General features: G+C 36.6%; 1 protein-coding gene across 2 annotated transcripts in view; it reads right to left on the bottom strand.

The window, feature by feature from the left end:
- FBN2 (fibrillin 2) overlaps positions 1–21026 on the bottom strand; it is a 160306-nt gene that overhangs the window by 39647 nt on the left and 99633 nt on the right. For both annotated transcript variants that reach the window (XM_051642419.1, XM_051642418.1), the window contains exons 26-36: positions 19542–19670; positions 17609–17734; positions 16766–16891; positions 15841–15963; positions 15601–15726; positions 10987–11112; positions 9811–9933; positions 7297–7419; positions 6037–6162; positions 3395–3517; positions 2902–3024 (exon numbers count right to left, since the gene is read on the bottom strand). In XM_051642419.1, coding sequence (XP_051498379.1) covers positions 2902–3024; positions 3395–3517; positions 6037–6162; positions 7297–7419; positions 9811–9933; positions 10987–11112; positions 15601–15726; positions 15841–15963; positions 16766–16891; positions 17609–17734; positions 19542–19670 — 1374 coding nt within the window. The remainder of the gene's footprint in view (positions 1–2901; positions 3025–3394; positions 3518–6036; positions 6163–7296; positions 7420–9810; positions 9934–10986; positions 11113–15600; positions 15727–15840; positions 15964–16765; positions 16892–17608; positions 17735–19541; positions 19671–21026) is intronic.

The following is a 21026-nucleotide window of genomic DNA, read 5'->3' on the forward strand; positions in this document are numbered from 1 at the left end:
TGTTCTAACAAGAACTGCATGGTTCTCTCCATTCATGACAGCAAGAGATACCTGCCTTTCTAAAATAAATTAAGAAGAGATTTGGCTTAATTTTCCTGGAAAAAGTGAAAACCAATGACCATTTTGGAAGATGGCTTCAGCCCAAGATCTCAAGCCCATTAAGAACAACAGGTGATGACAGACCTTTGAATGAAGGCAGAACTTGGAATTCTCTAGCAGAGTATTGATACAAGTCCATCAAGAGTTTTAGGTTTTGGTTTACTCCTCATATGAACTGTCCTGACACAGCATCATAGTTCTCTTGGCCAATGATAATACTGCTGTTTCTTCTGAAAGGAATGGGAATTTCAATTCCTATGCCTTTTTTGCTCAAGCAAGCAAGAGACAGCGCTATTGAAGAGAACCAGAGGATGCTGTCCTTTGACAAAAAGTTTCTGAAACATTTTTCAGCATAACCTGTGCATTCCAGAAGCAAAAAACTTTTCTTTGTCTTGGTGATGTCTACCAGCCTCTGTGGGTTGTATTTTCAAAGGTTAAAGTGAAGCTGGATAACGTTTTACCCTATGCCAGTGACATACATACCACAAACACAAGTGAAGGTTTAATTTAGAATTGCAGTCCTGAGACTGTAAAGGATCACAAGCAAATTGAACTTCAGCTCCTCCCTTTTTGAACTGTGTAAGTCAGTAAAGTAGACATACCCAAAGCATACCAAATCTAGAACTAGTACAGCTGCATTGCAATGGCATCTCACTTCATTTCCATTTCCTATTGAAAATAATTTACCCTCTGGAAATACCACAAATGAGAAAGGCTGATGAAAGAAAATTTAAAAATATCAAAACAATGTGTATAATAATATGAAAGAGCAGAATATATTTTTAGTTGCACATGGTGCTCATCTCTTCCAGGGTTTCTAAAAAAACAGGCACTGCTCATTCATGGATTAGGGCTTTACTTCTCTCTCACTCTGACCACATTTCATGAGAAGAGTGGCTTTTCTTGTCTGTAAAAACAGAAGCTGAATGTTCACTGAGTATTTTTTGCACTTGTCATAGAGTCAGGCAGTGGAGATGGAAAGTGTACACTTGAGGCCTGCAGCTCCTCCCACAGACAGGTGAGTGGATTTTGGATCTGCCACTATCTGAAAGCAAACTTGTATAAAACCAAAACCCAACCAAAAATGCCATGTTTGCTCAAGGGTAAGTCTCGGGAGTCTCTTCTGCACCATCAGCACTCTGCAAAAATGTCATTGGGACAACTGGTCCCAAAGTAGAGCACCAACTCAAACTCTCATTTTTAAGTGAAACGCAAGTCAGCTAGCAGTAGGATAATTAATTCCTGTAAGCTTCTTCAGAGATCATTTAAATTATTTGGTCATAATTCAGCGTTTGGCAGGGCTGATCATACACAGTATCTGGCTGTAGGAAAGAATGAGGATCTTAGTAGTTGTATGTTGCAGAAGAGGAACAAAAAAGGCAGGATTTAATTGCTTCAACTGAACCTTTAGGTCAGGCAAAGCTAAAAGGTTAAGTCAGACTGCAGCTGCAGAAGCAAAGTGTCTAGCCTGGATTTGTCAGAAGAGTGTCTAGGAGACAGAAACAAAGTTTTACAATTAAGTGGGAATAGATTACATAAATCCCCCTTATCATTAAAAATCTCAGCTTTAAGTTTTAAAAAAAACAGTCATAACTGTGAACATCTAAGGGTCTCAAACAAGATTTGTTTCCAGCATTCAGAGAAACAAAAGAGAATAATCATAGGTGGAAAATGGAGAAACATGGAAAAGCTGAGCAATAAAATTTATTCTGAAGGAAATCTACATTTCTTTAGAAATTATTTGCTTGGAATATGTTTATTTGTCACCATGCTATAGTATTTTTGTAAACATGTAGGAAATGTATAGAGGTCTAACTACCAATTCAGGAGAATCTGAGTTTTCCCAATGTAATAAAATAAAAAGGCTGCTTTCCAAATTAAAAGTTAGAAGGCTTTCCCAGGAAGGAAGAAGGCTTAGCCCCTTTTCTCAACTCCCCCTTCCCCAAAACTTCCCAAGAATGCTAGTAGACAGTGCTATACCATGTAGCAAGGGGGACAACTAATAAAAATTCACTTGAAGTCTGTGTAAGCCAGACAGAATTCCTTGAACTACAGAGAAATACATTTTTTACTTTGTTTCCAGCACAATGGGTACCAGTTTTATTCCAGTTTAGACTTAAGCTAAACATACATCAATCTCAAGACACACCTGGGATTAAAAAATTAATTTTTAAAATATTTGCTGACTGTCAGGAGAACGGAAATGCAGATAATACATGTTTCAACAAATTTTAAAAAGTTGTATTTTAAAGAAATCATAACACCATTAATCACAGAACTTTTTGAGTTGGAAGGGACATTAAAGATCATTGAGTTCCAACTCCCCTGCATGGGCAGGGACACCTCCCACTAGAACAAGCTTCTCAGAGCCCCATCCAACCTGCCCTTGAACACCTCCAGGTATGGAGCCCCCACAGCATCTCTGGGCAGCCTGTTCCAGTGTCTCACCACCCTTACACTGAAGAATTTATGCCCGATCTCTAACCTAAATCTTTCTTCTTTCAGCTTAAAACCATTACCCCTCATCCTCTCACTGCAAAGCCCCTGTAAAAAGCCTCTCCCCAGCCTTCCTGTAGGCCCCTTTCAGGTACTGGAAGGTCACTATGAGGTCCCCATGGAGCCTTCTCTTCTTCAGGCTGAACAACCCCAGCTCTCAATTAAAATAACTAACTCCATCTCTATAAAACTATGTAACAGGACAAGCAGTATGTGGAAGTCTTCTGTCTTGCTAGCCTCACTCACATCAAAACAGTAAATTTGGCTGTGATTTCTAAGGTAACACATCAGGTAGCTTTTACTTACCTACACAACCCACTCCAGTAGGATTCAGCTGGAAGTCTGGAGGGCAGTTACATTCATATCTTCCAGGAGTGTTTACACAAAGACCATTAACACAATTAATGGGATCAGCACATTCATCGATATCTAAAATAGGAAGGTACATTTATAAATCTGCTTACTAGACAGAAAAGAAGAACTATTTTATTATTCAAGACCATATGGGCAGGAAGATTTCAAATGCAAGTGAATTTTAGTTGAAAGTGAACAAAATAACCTCTAGTAATTCATCCAACATTTATGAATAAGCTTTGTACAGCTGCATACATACTTATTTGTTCCAGTCTGCAACCAACTCCAAAGCATGAAATTCTAGACATAGCTGGTTTAGTTGGGGAAAAATGTACTGTCATTGTTGCAACAGAATACAACACATGTTTTGTGAACTCCTCTTTATCTTATGCAATTAAAAAAAATAAATACTAAGTCTTGACACATTTCTGGACTGAAGAGATACCTGTACAGTTTCCACCAGTTCGATCTAGTTCATAGCCATCATCACAGATACAGTGAAACATTCCTGGTAGATTATTACAGGTACCAAACACACAGATGTTCTGGAAGGAGCATTCATCGATATCTGAAGGAATACATTAAGAACAGAAAGCTACATGTCATTACAATACCCTGTTGTACTACCAAAAGCAAATTAAGAATGTGTAACTTAAAAAAAAAATTAAAAAATAAATTAAAAAGTAACACTGAGTAATCACTTCTGGTTCTGCACAGAATGCTGTAACTAGGTATTTATGTGGCATTCTTCATTAAGCTACATGTTATTTATTCCTGTCTTGACTAGAGTGAAGTAAAAATAGCAAAACTGACTTCTCAGGACTCAAAATGAAAGTGAAGTCAAAAAGCGAGTTAGTTCCTTTCTAAATGTGCATCAAACTGAATTAAATGTAGCACCATACAAAGGTATGAGTAATTTGGCAAGTAAGATTTTCAAAATATCATTCAAAGGGGAAAAAAAAATACACTGAGAAGAAATGGAGGCAGTAGGCATTGACAGTTACTTATATATCCTCGCAGAAAGTATACAGATAAAAGGAATACAGAAAGTAGATTATTTTCTCAAGCTTATGTTAAACTAGTTACACAGTAACTATATATAAGTGTAACTGCATGTAAAGGACTGTCTGTGTGCTCACATAAACTGAAGATGAAATAAAGTTGAAAGACACTGAAGGTAAATTAGGTAGCTTTGTCAACTACAGTGCTAGAAAAGGAGTTAAATATTAACAATACAAAGCACAAAATTATGGTTTTAGATGCAAAAAATGAAGGACTTCTGAGTTGAATGTAAGATCAGAGGGAAAAGAACACTGCATGTGTTATCTGGCAGAATGACTTTTAAATTGCCAAAACAAAGCAGCTGTGCAAAAGGCTAAAGCTACTCCAGCATTCACCAGTGAGCTATTTTTAGCAGAGGCAGGGAAGTGGAAAGCATTAATACCATTTTACAATGCACAGCTAAATCTTGATTTGAAATTCTGCGTACAGTGCTCTGCTCAGGAGTGCTGAACTAAAATTGTTTGAGGTGTACAAAAGGGATATTAGAATTCTAAGGGTAATTAAATAGCTATTTTAAACCTGGCTTGCTTGCCTAAGCCAAAGCTTGAGAAGCAATATATTGTGTTTATAGGAGCATATAAGTACAGGTGACTTTTGAGGAGGAGAGATATACAAATTCTTAAGGGAAAATTAAATTTAAGATAAATGCCTAATATGCAACAGTCCTGCTTAAATTTAAACTGGAAATTAGAGGAAAGTTTCTAAGTGCCTTGGAGTACAGGCATGGAATGGCCTCCAAATCAGGTCATGATCATGGTTCATGATTGCAGAAATCAGCCAAAGAAGTCAAAAAGTAACCTTATGATAGGACAAATTAATATATCAACTTTAAAAAACATTTAAGCACATAAACCAAAATCCTTCTTTTTAGTATTCAGCACCCAACAGCATGATTTAATCTATGGAATGCTTTCAGATCTCTATTGGTATCACAGCCACATACCAATATACCAACCATTTTCCTAAAATTCTTCAATTTATTTCTCAGAGCATTTTATAGATCAATTTAAAAGCCAAATGTTTGTGACCCACTGCCACAAGAATTAGAATAATATTGTTTTTCAACACATTGACTAGCTGATATCTATATGGGGATTTTCATTAGAACATTGGCATGACTATAATATGACTAACTAACTGAGCTGCAGTGAAAAATTTAGTAAAGGTGACTGACAATAGTTAGCAACTATGAACAGATCTGACTGAAACAGTTGCATGGCTAGTTTTTCAGAAGCATCTGCAATTTCTTTGTACAGCTGGAATGTACATCTGAACATCTGAACACACCAAGTTACTGATTGAATTTTGGAATCTGTTTTTAATATCTCATAAATAATTTTAATTTTCTAAGATGTTATGAGGTTTCCACCATTAAATATGACAAATTAAAAAGCTTTGGGGCACCACCTAAAAAGTATTTATCTAATATACACTCCTTTTATATTAAACGAAAGACACAAGAACACAACAGTGAATAGAAGCTGAATTGGACTAGAAAGATAACAATTCCTTTTGAATTTCAGATGATCTGATAAAATATTGAAAGTGAAAGGGTGATGACAAAAAATCTCAAGTATGCATTTAAGGAGAGTTACAAACTTGTCAAATATAGCAATGATTTGCCTACTCCAGTTTCCCTGAAAACATTTGTTTCAAAATGAGGTTATTTAATGCAGTTTGTCTCTCCTATGTAAACACTAAATCAAAGAGTGATGAACACAGGATTTTCCACACACTATTCACTAGTGACAAATGACAATAAATAGTTAAAACACCAAAATTACCAAGCCAAACCTCTATTTGGTGCTTTTTGGACCAAGGCCAGGAAAACACACAAAAAACAGGAAAGCTACCTTCAAAATGATTCACACTGAAAAATAATCCTTGCTTGAAGAAATTATTTGTATATGAAGCATGTGCTGAATATTCTCCTTCCACACTGAGGTCCTTCCAGCACTTCTTGTTGTTTGTTCTACAACAGCCAATCCAGGCTCAAAAAATAAACTTCAGGTGCCAGTGGCTCACCTTGGCACGACCTGCTGTCCGAGGCCGGAGCGAATCCCATCTCGCACTCACAACGGTAGGCACCAGGGACGTTCAAACACTGTCCATTTTCACACAGATCAACATTTTCTGCACACTCATCAATGTCTGTGGGAGACAGAAAATTCCTTTGAAATTACATGCCTCCCTCATTACAATTACTATTATCCTGACATCCAAAACAGCAGTGCTGTTGAGTGTTGTTGATATAGAATGAAACATTTAGACCTGAGGATGAAATAAGCTGAAAGAATGCAGAAAAAGAAGCACAATGCTACTTCCAAAATTATTCCTTCTTCCCTGCCATGATTCCTTACTCCCTGCTTTTCTTTAAGAGATATTTATTTTTTTTTAAATTATGCAAGGTTTTCAGATTCAGTACTACTAGCTTTGACAAGTAAGTGGAATATTTTGCTTACAAAGTCAAAACTTAGTCTCTTAGTCAAAACTTAGTCTTGGTATGTATTGCTACGTCACTTTGACATAAAACTCATTCAAATGACAAATTCTCCTAAATGAACCATACCTAGAATATTATTTTCATATGCATTTTAGAAAACAGTCTTTGAGGATTAGGAACATTACAACTACTATGTACACACTACTGGGAAGTCTTCTAGTATGACCCAAATGTGATTTGTCTTTTTTAAAGTTATAAAAGAAAAAATGACAAAGGAAGGCATTCAACATTGTAGTAATCATAATGACTCATAATTTTGTTACATATGCTTATGATTATAAAAAAGTTTCCAATATACTGTCTTTATTTTATTATTTAATTTCTAATACCTCATCTGTTTTTTAAAAAAATCATTTTTATTTTTAAAATGTCCTATATTAATGATTAAAACCTGTTCAAGTAATGTAGTGAGAGGAAAACAGACGATGATGCCTTCCCTGCCAGAAACAGACCTGGCCTACAAGACCATTACGGAGAGCTGGTGTCCAGTGTTCTTGACTGGAGAGCCTGCTGCTGCAAGCAGCACATGCACATTCAAAGGTATGGGCATGAAGAGGAGGAGGAGAAAGCAACAGACAGGCACTTCACACACCAAATGGGCCCAGTGAGTCCAATGTGGCACACAAAACAAAAGAACAATCAGCTGCCTTTGTTAGCATTTCTTCAGCAGATCGGAAGAATCTTGATCTGAAAAGACACTTTTACATTTATCATCTGGTACCTTGGGGTTAGATCTAATTTGCAAAGCTTCCATACAACAGATACAATCAGAGACATCTTACCAGAGCAAGTAAATCCATCCCCAGTGAAGCCCTCTGCACAGGCACAGCTGTACGACCCTGGTGTGTTCACACACTGCGCGTTCACGCTGCATTGGTGGGTCCCATTGGAGCATTCATCAAGATCTGCACATCAGGAGCAGGAGAGTGCAAGCAGTAACAGAGGAGTTAGCATACTTGGCTTACAATTAGCTGTCAAGCTAATAGGAGCAACTGCAAAGATTATTTATGTCTCCATAAATATACAAAGTTCTCGTTAAAAGATACAGTGCTAATCTATAGTGATTTCATTTTAATCTTTCTTCCTTTAAACTAAAATCCATGGGATTGGGTAAAATGTTTCCAAGCAACAGATGGAATTCACCTGACTTGTTACTTGATTGTTAATGTCCTGCTAAAGAACTTGAATTAAAAATGAGTTAAAAAACCAATCAACAAAAGAAAAACAGTCAGGTGAAAAATCTGCCACACATTTGGAGAATTTTTCCAAGTAACAGAACAATGTGCGAACAATATAACCCCATGGAAGTCAATGCCAGCTTTCTTAATATACTTGGATGTAAACTTGGAAACTTGGATGAAACTAAAGAAAAAAAAAAAAAAAGGAAAAAAAGAAAAGAGAAAACAGGAAAATGGAAAAAAGGAAAAAGGAAAAAGGAAAAAGGAAAGAGGAAAAGAAGAATAAAGGAAATAAAAGGAAAAAGGAAAAAGGAAGAAACAAGACAAAGGAAACAAACAGGAAAAAGGAAACAGGAAAGAAGAGAAAAGGAAAGAAAGAAAGAAAGAAAGAAAGAAAGAAAGAAAGAAAGAAAGAAAGAAAGAAAGAAAGAAAGAAAGAAAGAAAGAAAGAAAGAAAGAAAGAAAGAAAGAAAGAAAGAAAGAAAGAAAGGAAGGAAGGAAGGAAGGAAGGAAGGAAGGAAGGAAGGAAGGAAGGAAGGAAGGAAGGAAGGAAGGAAGGAAGGAAGGAAGGAAGGAAGGAAGAAAGAAAGAAAGAAAGAAAGAAAGAAAGAAAGAAAGAAAGAAAGAAAGAAAGAAAGAAAGAAAGAAAGAAAGAAAGAAAGAAAGAAAGAAAGAAAGAAAGAAAGAAAGAAAGAAAGAAAGAAAGAAAAAGAAAGAAAGAAAGAAAGAAAGAAAGAAAGAAAGAAAGAAAGAAAGAAAGAAAGAAAGAAAGAAAGAAAGAAAGAAAGAAAGAAAGAAAAAGAAAGAAAGAAAGAAAGAAAGAAAGAAAGAAAGAAAGAAAGAAAGAAAGAAAGAAAGAAAGAAAGAAAGAAAGAAAGAAAGAAAGAAAGAAAGAAAGAAAAAGAAAGAAAGAAAGAAAGAAAGAAAGAAAGAAAGAAAGAAAGAAAGAAAGAAAGAAAGAAAGAAAGAAAGAAAGAAAGAAAGAAAGAAAGAAAGAAAGAAAAAGAAAGAAAGAAAGAAAGAAAGAAAGAAAGAAAGAAAGAAAGAAAGAAAGAAAGAAAGAAAGAAAGAAAGAAAGAAAGAAAGAAAGAAAGAAAGAAAGAAAGAAAGAAAGAAAGAAAGAAAGAAAGAAAGAAAGAAAGAAAGAAAGAAAGAAAGAAAGAAAGAAGAAACAAGAAGACACTTTCTTTCCCTCCAAGGGCCTGTTTGGTGAGTGTGCCATATCAGTCAAACTAGGTAGTGCTATGGGGGAGCTGACAGTCCCTTCTCATTCACCTGTAGGGTGGTCTCCTGCAAAAACACTCTATACCCAGGAGCTATTCTAATCGGGAGGATGCTGCTGGAAAAGCTTTTCAAAGTTTTCCTCTTCAAATGGGATTTCTTATTTAATTAGTAGAATTTAACATATCCTTAAATGATAATAATAAAGACCATGGAGCCTTCCTCTTTTCCTCCGATATGGCTTAAACACTTTAGAAAATCTGGCTGGTAGTAAAATCTCATAATATGGTACCAGTATTTTCTTTCACATCCTATACCAATAAAGCCTAATTCTTACATGAGACGCCTCTTCTGCAGACCCCCAAATGTTCTGAAAAAATGCAAATCTTACAATAATTTACGCAACAAACAAAAAAATTCAGGCAAGGGGACATGATGATGTTCTCACAGCCCAGTAAAAGTAGAATCAAGTTTCCCATACCTCAAAGTCGAAACTGCTTTATGTTTGGGCCTGTAGACTAGATATACTACAGGATGTTTACAAAAAAACAAAGGTCCTAAGTAACAGAAATAATATCTTACCAGCAGGAAATCACAACAACAATTCTACTTTATTTTTGACACTTTTTAAAAAAATACTTTGCACATTCTAGCAGTTATGTGTAAACTTTGTAACACAGTTAATTCAGTAAGATGTTACACCAGTTTTTGTTCGCAGAAAGCCAAACCCCTGAACTATAAGGATCTTTCATATGCACAGAGTGCAGAACACAGAAGAATAATACTTTATTTCTAACGGATTACTCAGTCACACTACATGTTTTCATTAAAATAAAAAATAAAATGTAAAAAAACAAAAAAAAAGCCAAAAAAAAGCTTTATTTTCTGCATACTTACCAATACATTTAACACCATTTCCAACCCATCCTTCTCTGCAACTACATTTAAAACTTCCTGGTAGATTGACACATGAGGCATGCATGTCACAGTTGTGAGCACCAATTTCACACTCATCCACATCTATAACCACAAAATAAACTATTAGCATTTACATCCAGAGAACTGGAGTATTACAAATTATTTTTATTTTACATATTGCTTATTTCCATTGTGCAGGTTTGCAGTCCTTTAAAAAAACAAGTGTTCGAGACTGCAGGTTATTTCAAGCAAGTTACTTTTTTTTTATTATACATTAATAAAAAATAGTGTCAATTGTATTTTCATTTTGTTCTTTGTTTATCAACATGATAAAATCAGTCTGCTTTCCTACTACTCTTTTTCAGCTTGAAATTAAAACTATTTTCAAGACTTATTAAATATGCTGATCTTTATATGTATAAAATTGGGATGTGACCTTTGGGTGTAGGGGCATGTTTCAGATATAAAAACGATTAGCCAAGATTTTAGTAATTATAGAAAAATTCTTACAGACCAAACTGTAGGAGAAATTCTGTCAGCTTTCCCAGAAGAGTAATTTTGGATGAACTTAAGTTTCCTAAAAACAGGAGACTCAGCTTGCAGAAGAAAAGGTGCTACTTAACTATCACAGGAACTTGCAGAGTTTTAAACTGACTATGATTCTTTAAAGTTTGTTAGCATTGGTTACAGGATGGCATATACTTTCCCTTTTAAATAATAACTTATTTTCTTTCTTTTATTTTTTTTTCCCCTATTGTCCTTTTCTAAGACTACAGGGTCATTTCCTGCAGCTTTATTTGACAGATGAGTTTATACTTTATGTATAAGAAACAAGTGCTGATAAAGTACTTCTCAAACCAATGCAGCTGTACCCACCCAAGTTGTTTCATACCACAGATCCATGTTGACAAAAGCTTTGCCTTTAAAATTACAGTTACATAAGGGGCCTCACATATCATACTGATACGGGCCAAGGAATGTACCTTTTCAAACTCCAGATATATGCTTGCAACTGTAAAATACTTTTACATTTACTATTATTTACAAATAGCAATTGCTCACTTCTATATGTGCACTTACACATTTACTGTATCTGAAGTCCAACTAAAATATATATATGCACACCATAACATATATGCTGGAAATTTGCTTTACCTGTGCATCCAGTGGTTCCTTTCTTGACTGAATATCCAGGCTGACAGTGACAAATGAAGGAACCTCTAGTGTTTTCACACTCTCCAAACATACAGATGTTGGAATTCAAATCACATTCATTCACATCTGTAAGTGTACATAAATTCACTATTAGCTGAACATTACTGTCATTTAACAGTACTTTGTCCTTTTCAGGTGACAATATTCAGGTGAAAATATCAGAAGTATGGTCCACCCCTACGACATCTGGCATTTGTTAATCTTGACCATAATGTATTTCAGCCTTTCCATTCTGTATTTTTAATTCCCCTAAAACAAGTAAAGGATGAATGTGTAGTTCAAATATCACAGTGTTTTCTCATTAATTTAGAATGAAGTCTAATACTTATTACAAGAATCACTTTAAAGCATTTTTTAAAAATGTATTTTTGATGATTGTACAGCCATAATCTTTCAAAGAACTGTCAGTAAACTGATTACTTTTTCTGCATGGATATTATCTACAGGTTTCAATTTGCATATTTTGATCATTATTTAAAATTAAATAATGATATACATGTGTTGATACATCTGAATAGCATTTTGCAGACTTATAAAAATAATAAAGTAAGCTCAACCAGTTTTTTAAATAAGAATTCAACTTAGGGCAGGCAATGAATCTTACGGAACAATGAAACTGGTATAAGAACAAACTAGAATTGGAAACTTCTCAAGTGGGTAACTGAGGAGTTGCATGAGTGTTCTGAGTCATACTGCAGTTTGGCCATGTAGCCCAAGAACTCTCCAAGTACCTTGTCCAATATTTCCATTTGTACCTTGAAATTATACAAACTAACAGTCTATGACATCAAAGAGAGTCACTGTACTGTGGACAAAACTGGGATTTCTGGTATTTGGAGTTGTCCTTTTGAATGAAGTAAGACTTCATGTATTGCAGCCAAAGCAGAAGTCCACATCACATATAAATTAGAATTGTATTAATTGGGGTATAATTAATATTGGCTTGCTGTAAACACTACTATAAGCACACTAAAATAGTGTTAATAGCAATAGTATCTAAGTATTGTACAACAGAATCACCTTGGCTGGAGAAGACCTTAAAGATCACTGATCCTACTGTGATGGCTCAGCCAGACAGTTTTGCATAAGGATGTGAGCAAGGAGACTGACAAAAGGACAAAGAATGATGGGTGTAGCTGCATGAAGGAAAGATCAAAGTCATAGAGGCTGTCAAATAAAGAACAATACAAGCACAAGTGCCTCTAGATAGGCAGTAGAACCTCACCTGTACACCAGAAGAATGACTGCCAAGACAGGAAAATAAGGTAATTCACCTTGAACTTCGTGATTAAGCAACACCAAGGATTGGAAGCCAGTAAATGCAGAAAACAGCTCTGTGGCATTGGGTACTTACATGTAATTCAGAACACGATTCTTAAAAGCTAACAGTTTTGTATGTGCACTGATAATGATCAATATTTTACTAACTGAATTCAGTAAAAAACAGGTTTGCATTTTAAAACTGGGCTGGTTTAATCAGTATTCTAAATATTCTCATTACAGTGGCCTTCATTTCCCTACTATATTCAGCTGTCATGCTAAGAGGCAAAGGAAAGCTGCCATGCTCTAAGTGCCCTTAGCTGTAGAAGCTGCACTTACCTCTGTAGTTCTGCTTGCTGAGACACCCCTGAAACATAAGAATTGGCCTGCTTCTTCCAAAATCACATTGGAAAAGCTTGAACTATAAAGGATATCAAATAGGAAACTCTTAGTACGTGTGTGTGCGTGTGGTGGGGCCAGGTCCTTGCAGACAACTAACAAGATTGTAAAAGAAGCTGAAAGAAACTTCAAGACATTTCAAGAGAGGAAGAAAAATCAAAACTTCTATCAAAGCTGAGATTAAGTAGGAATGAAAAAAGTTGCCAGTAACAGCTCAGAGTTGTGATAACTGGGGCAGTCTAGTTGGAGATTTGTGTGTAGTAGAGTCCCCCAGGGGTCAGTACTGGGTCCAGCCTTGTTCAATATATTCATCAATGACCTGGAGAGAGTGCATAATTGGTAAGTTTGATGATGGTACAAAGCTGAAAGGAGTGGCTGACTCACCAGAAGGCTGTGCTGCCATCCAGCATGACCTGGACAGGCTGGAGAGTCGGGCAGGGAGGAACTTAATGAAATTCAACAAGGGCAAGTGTAGGCCGCTGCATTTGGGGAGGAACAACCCCCTGTATCAGTACAGGTTGGGGGCTGACTTGTTAGAAAGCAGCTCTAGGGAGAAGGGCCTCCAGGTCCTGGTGGACAACAGGCTGACCATGAAGCAACCATGTCCCCTCATGGCCAAGAAGGCCAATGGCATCCTGGAGTGCATTAAGAAGAATGTGGCCAGTAGGTCGAAGGAGGTCATCCTGCCCCTCTATTCCGCCCTGGTGAGGCCACATCTGGAATACTGTGTCCAATTCTGGCTCCCCAGTTCATAAAGGACAAGGGACTACTGAAAAGAGTCCAGCACAAGGCCACAACGTTGATGAGAGGAATGGGACATCTGCCCTATGAGGATGGGCTGAGAGAGCTCGGGCTGCTTAGCTTAGACAAAAGGAGGCTCAGGGGGGATCTCATCAACGCTTATAAATATCTATAGGGCAGGTGCAGGAGAATGGGTCCCAGCCGCTTTTCCAGTGTCCAGTGACAGGACAAGGGGCAATGTTTACAAACTGGAGTACAGGAGGTTCAAGCTAAACCTAAGAAAAAACAGGCTGCCCAGAGAGGTTGTGGAGTCTCCTTCTCTGAAGACATTCAGAACTCATCTGAATGTTTTCTTATGTGATCTACTGTAGGTGACCTTGCTCCAGCAGAGGGCTTAGGACTAGAGGATCTTCAGATGACCCTTCCAACCCTGACCACTCTGTGACTCTCTGACTGAATCCTAGACATTAAGAGCATGCCCTTGAGAAGAAATGCTTGCAAAGGTTAGAGCTATTTCTAGTACATACAAAGACACAAAGCCACCACTAAGGTAACGTTCAAGAAGACAAACTGCAGGTAGAGTGGGGAAAGACACTTGCAGAAAGAACCAGTGATGAGCCACAACCAGAAGGGTTTTCCCACAACCTTTTTTTTGGGGGGGTGGAAAAAGAAAAATGTCACAGGCCTGTAGATGTGCCCTTGTTCCAGACCCCCTTTCCAGACACCTCAACACTCACTGTCTTGATGCTGACTGGAGTTTCAATAGTGAGAGGTAAGTTTGCTACTGATGTCTCCTTGTTTTTCCCAATTTGCCTGTGTGTTGCATATATGATAAAAATTTTCCATTAGGAGGAAAGCCTCTCCTAAGGAAGGAGTTTGTACCTGAACTGTGTCTTACGTTCTTTTACTGCATACTAAATCTTCAGTATAGGCTTGCAACTATAATACAAGATTTTAACATTATTCCACAATTTACCTCATTTGAAAGTTGAATAGTTTATAATCAAATAACTGGTTAAAAATTTGAAATTAAAACATAGTCTTTTTATGGGCTACACTTAAGTCAGCTTTTTTACTTTATTCAAGTATAAATATTGAGATATTTATTTAAATATCTCAAGTTTTACACTACTTAAATGGCAAAGAACATCTAGTTCAACATAGTGACAAATGAATACAAGTTATTGCAAACATTATGCTGAAAAAAAATTGAGTAGTTTGCTGAAAGTAGTGTTAGGTCCAGCATGAAACTCTAGTTACCCCAAAGGCTTTTTGGCAAACTGGATGATGCTGTTAGCAATGAATGCAATTACATACATGGCAGAAATTCACATTTAATATGAGATACTGTTTTCCTAGTGAAGAAAACTTAAGAGAAGTTGTGGATAAAATGAAAAAAGTATTTTGATTTTAAAGCCACTAACATAGCCAATATGAAAAATCTATTGAAAAGACAATTTCTAAACTTTCAAGTCGGTTGTGCAAACATGGAGTATGTGTGCATAACTGAAAACAAGAACCTAGAATACCATAAAAGTGAAGGTGAAAAGAAAATCTTAAATTCGACTCTAACTACGGAAGATACAAGACAAAACCAACTCAGAACAGCTTTGCTCAGCATTACATATAACTAGTTTCTCCTCAGTGCATGTGCCTGTGTCAGTGTGCACAGTTGCAAAGTGAAGGCTTGTTTGACAGATGCTCACAAAATTTAACAAGATGCTATTAATATAGCCAAAACCAACCTAAAATATGAAACAATAGGAACCTTATATATGTTAATTTCAGACAACACATTTAATTTCCTCATGATAATTTTCTGTACTTGAGGGAGTAACTATAAAACATTCACAAAAGACAGAATAAAATGCTTGGACACTCAGTGTCTTCTCAATGGATATGTTTTAAAGGAATCAAATAATTACAATTAAATCACTTATATTTTTGGAACTAGGTCATTTTCTTCACCTTTTTGGACTCTTCAAAATTTTTTCTACTCTTTTGACAACTATAGTGACAGGCAAGAAAGATCTATTTTTTTAAAATAATATACATAGTTGCAATACCCACTTTCAAGGATTCAGGCAAACATTCTAAAACATTAGCTGCAGAATTTTTAGACTTGCATTAAATTCAGTGTGTACATCTACTTACCAATACAAGTTTTCATGTCCATAGAAGCCATAAATCCATCATAACAGAGACAGCGATACTCCCCTGGAATATTAGTGCATTGCCCACCATCACAGATATCTGGATTGTTTTCACATTCATCAATATCTGGATTAAAAAAATATATATATATAATAATTCTGTACAGACTGGTTAAAAGAATACCATGTTTATATTGGCTGAAAGAGACAATGCTGGAACTTTTAAGATATTAAAACCTACCTGCACATGTCCTGACATCTGGCATTAGGGCATAGCCATCACTGCAGCTACATTCATAGCTGCCTTCTGAGTTAGTGCAGTGGGTGTCACAGCCTCCATTCATTATCATACATTCATCAATATCTGGGGAACCAACAATAGTAGCAGTCAGTCTATGTTTATAAGGAAAATTTCATTTTACTTAGCAGATGAAACAGTTTATCAGTTATATGATTTTGAATTTTTATTCGCACTCCACTTTTTCGGATTATTATTTTGTTCAGCTTTCTCTCAACTGCAATCTCATCTCTGGAAACAAGTGTCTACTTTTAGTTGTTGCTTTTGTTCATCCTCCTATTACTAGGAATGTAAAAAAAGTGCAAAACACAACATGTGGAAAGGAAAGAAGAAAAACCCTGAGAAACAGGTTTCAATAAAGTTCGTAATGTAGCACAAATTATTATTTTTACCAAAAAAAAATATTTTAAAACCCAACAAATAAACTCTCAATACTTCTGTCCTCCTTACCAATATCATGACACCTACATAGTTCAGTATTACTATAGTGAAAGATTTAAGCAATATATAAAGAGAAAAAGTGAAAGAGATACTATCAATGAATGGGGCTCTTCTTTCTTGCTGAAGAAATCAATACTTATTTTCTGATTGTTATTTCAAGCCTCTAATTTTAATAGAGTAGTGTGATAAGAAATACTTTTTCTCTAAATAATCTGCAGAGTTCAGTACAGCAACAGTCTTTTTACACCTTCTTTATATCTCTCAGGGAAAAGAAGGGTCCACAGGAGGTCATGACAGACCTAATAGCAGATGAGCAGCTGAGCCTGCTCAGTTTTGGAATGAGTGAATGAACTTAAATAAAAACAAAGACAGATGAAACACTATAAGCCAAAGCACAAATATATGGGTGAAGGTGTACAACACTTGCCTATGCAACCTTGTCTGTCATGAGTTGCCTGGTACCCAGAGTTGCAGGAACACTGATATGTTCCAACCATGTTGACACACTTGCCATTTCTGCAGAGATTGGCACTTAAGGAGCACTCATTTACATCTGGAAAAGAATAATTTGTATCAATTACATGCTATTCAGGTGCAAACTAACTGCTCAAATGCCATAGAAAGTGGGTGAGTGGTGACACTTTAAACTTGTGGCTCTCAGGCTTTCTACATTTTCTTCTTGTTCTTAGGATGTTCCATTCAAAGGCATGAAGCTCTGAATAGTATGTTTACACCAGTGTCTGGTGTCCAAAGGTTTTATCTTATTTGTTTCTGTTCTGTCAGCATTAACTGAACAGTCTGATGGTTTAAACCAACTCTTGGAGCAACCATGCATCAAACACAGAAACCAAAGAGACAATATGCATTATGTATTTTGCATTTTTTCACCATTTTGGTGAATCATGTGCAAAAAGGAGAGCTGCATTTCAGTACGGGACTATACTTTTTTGTGACTGTAGGAACGAAGTTCATATTGTGCTTGTATTTTGCTTAAAAGCTGCCAACATGATTGGTGCAGTCCTTTAAGTTGCTAAATAATCCCTAAAAGGCCTGGTAAAATACTCCTCCTTGAAATCAAGCATTAAAGGCACTGGAAATAACAGGATCTGTTGTAAGATTTTAATTTTATCATAATCATATACAAGGACGACTGTGAATTTGAGTAAGATTTTCCCGAGCCCGTCTCTTTGGCAGGGACAAGAAGTTTTCTAAGCACAAATGATCACCGGTCTTAGAAAGCTGAAGACTGCTATTCTGAGTTGAAACTCACCTATGCATTCCTCACGTGATGGTGACAGCTCATGTCCCAAGGGACAGTCACACTGAAAACTCCCTTCAGTGTTCACACATGTGCCACCTCTACACAGCAGAGGGTTGCGTTCACATTCATCAATATCTGCAAAGAAATCATGATAAACAAATACAAAATCATTACTAAGGAACAACAAAGAGAAAAGCAATTATCACTGTCTGTAAGTGAGAAAATCCAGATGTCAGAAATAAAAGGATTACTTCATTGAAGCAGTGCTGCTCATTTCCTCATACTGCGTAACAGGGCAAATAAAAACCTAGGCATTATTAGCTCTAAAAATTTCTATTTTTCTCCTCATGAAAACCAGAAATTCATCATTGAAAATCAAGTATTCTAGGAGACAAAGGACACAACAAATATGCACTCACACTTTTGGACTCCCTGGAATCATTATGACTACCCATCCTTGAAACTAGAGACCTTACTCAGATAGGCAGGCCAGTGTTATCTTTCATTAGCCTGAGATTTTAGTTTAGATATAATAGGGTTTTGCAGGTTATTCATATGAGAGGAGAAACTCCCTGATATTAGAAATCAACATCTCTTTTCCTATTCGTATCCCTGATTGGATAGTCCTCAGAGCTCCAAAATATTTTTATTGAGCAACATGTGCTCCCTTTCTTAGTTTCTGCAAAAGGCCCTCAAGAAGTAAGTTCTCTTCTGAACTCCTCACTCTCTGCTTATTAATCTGCCATCTTGCTTCCCTGCCTCTGTCTTACAGAAAATGTATCTTCACCATTCAATACTGATTTATGGCATTTGCCTCTCCTAAAGGCAATTAATCTTCCACCGTATGGCTTCTTCATTATATTCACCTGCAATTCAAGCAATTACCTCTGCAGTCTAAAAGCATCACAATTTGCAGGAAATCAAGTAAGAGTGACACGAAGCCTGCACAGCCTCCTGACACACAGGGGCACAGGACAACGTATTTGAGCTCAATTACAAGCACAAAAGCTCCTGACAAAACTCAAACACAAAAAGGAAGCATAAAATAGGCAAAAGCAGGAATGAGTGATGCAGGAGAAATAACAGAGGATGCGGGGATGGGGTCAGGGAAGCCAAATCCACCAGGAATTGATGCTGGCAAGTGATGTGAAGGGTGTAACAGCAAGAACAAAAAGATAAGGGCAACTGGGGGACAAGAACTGCTGACAAAGGACATGGAAAAGACCCATGAGTGCTGAGAGGGAGCTGGCAAATGTGATTTTGAAGCCACTGCTAGCCAACCTTGAAAGCTCATTAGGCAAGAAGGAATTAGGCAAGGATTGTTAGGGCAGGAGGAGAGGAAATGTCAATCCAATCTTTAAGAAGAGCAAGGAAGAGGACCCATTTAACCTCACCAAGACGAAAATCACAGACTTCATTTTCATTATTCATTATATATTTAATGATGTATTTAATGAAATACTCCACAATACCAACTTAAGATTTTTTAAGATGGCTAGTAACTTTTGGTGTCTCCATAACTATTGTTACAACTTTACACATATCAGAGAGATGTTGTTTTTCAGGAAACAGTCTCAGAATTTCATGAGTGCAAGAAGAGCAATGAATCACACTACTTTTGAAACTTCAGCCTTCTATTCCTAACTTCATCAAAAGTTTGGATACCCCCTTAGTTATTTTTAAACTACGTGAATGATTAGTTGCTGCCATTCTAAAATATTTACACAGAAACATGTAAAAGTATTTAGCAAAAAGTACAAGCAAAGCTGTATCAATAGCTCATTTATCTGTCCTTTAAACTGTATACCTGTCTCATTTGTTCAAGAAGCCACAATAATTACACATATGAAGTGTTCACTGGAGCAGAGCTGGTATAGCATAGAGTACAGTCAGGCTTTGTACAGTAAATGGACAGACTCCAGGTGATCCTGGCAACACTTACCCATACAGTTCTTCATCATCATAAATCCACTTTCATAACCATCAAAGCACTCACACTCAAAGCTTCCAGGAGTGTTGACACAAGTACCACTTCCACACAAGTCTGGAGAGATCCGGCACTCATCAATGTCTATTTTGCAGTAGTGGAGAGGCAGAAAAATCAAATTAAGGTTATCCTGCTTTTCACAGAGTGAACACTTCACCATTATTAACATTATATTAATACTATGAACTTTTAAAGGAGTATCTGATTACGTTAAACTGTTTCTTAAAGATTCATAATGCAGTGCCTTCAGAGGACTCAACTGTAGATTAAACTGTGTAACAAGTAGACTTCCATTAAATGTAATTTTAGGTTATATTTCTAAGGAAATGAATAACTAATAAATGCTGAGTTGTTATTATTACAGAGGTACCAACTGACTCCATGACTACAGTGCCATTGATATTACATTGCTTATTATGAACACATTAATCCAGTAATAGCATTATAAGCTTATATATACTGTTTTCATTATGAATTAGATTAGCTCCTTTGAAAGCTAGAATTACAGGTCACTTGTCATCTTGGCAAAGTTTGAATTAAAATTACTGTGGAAAACTATAGAAAGTGTGTAGAATGTAAAAGGAGAAGAGAGAGGTGATCTCTTTGTAAGACACACTGGTAGTGAGGCAGGAAGCTGAAGAGCTTGTAACATGGGTATGATGCAGTGAAACTGGTCACTGTTGAAGGAGAGAACTGGAAAGAACTGGATAGCCTGTTACTTACTACCTCCTCAAATCTTACCAGACTTCCGTCTCCCTTACTCTACCTCCAGTGCTTTTGGGGTCAGCTAGGGCTCAGTGTCTTTGTTTCATGTTTTCCACTATAGCCTCTACCTTCAGCTTCATTCACTACTATGTCATTAATTTCTACATACTATGAAATAATGAAGTCTTTACAGAAAATAAAAATAACAGAATATTTAAAACAATGAAGACATGCTAGTCCAGGACAGGTCTTAGGATTGGTTCTGTCAACCAAGAAGTCCAGGGAGCAAGGAATCAGAGAAGAGAATCAACATGTTTGCAGGAAGGTGTTCAGCTGGGCAGCAGACTCCTTTGTATTTATGGCTGAGGAAAACTAGTCAGGTATAAATTTAACTGAAGAAACTGTTAAAGATTTAAAACAGTTCTTTTTTCACCACATGCAAGAGTCTCTTTCACCTCTCTGTCACTCCCCACGGCCAGGTTTCTGCCTGGAGTAGATAGTTTAGTTCCCACACAGATGTGTGGAGGTGTCAGATGGTAACCCAGGTGGTAGGTCTGGGATGTTGCAGAGTATCTGGGCTCCTGCAGGCTTTATGAAATATTTTGTTGCTAATTAAAAAAAAAAAAAAAAGAAGTCTCCTGTTTAATAAAACCTGGCTCTCTACAGCTGCTTAGTGGAGCATTTTCATCAGAACAAACTTCCAATGGAAAACAGAACCAAAACAAATTTCTGCAG

This window comes from Apus apus, chromosome Z, assembly GCF_020740795.1.
Source record: "Apus apus isolate bApuApu2 chromosome Z, bApuApu2.pri.cur, whole genome shotgun sequence".
In the NCBI taxonomy this organism is placed as follows: Eukaryota; Metazoa; Chordata; class Aves; order Apodiformes; family Apodidae; genus Apus; species Apus apus.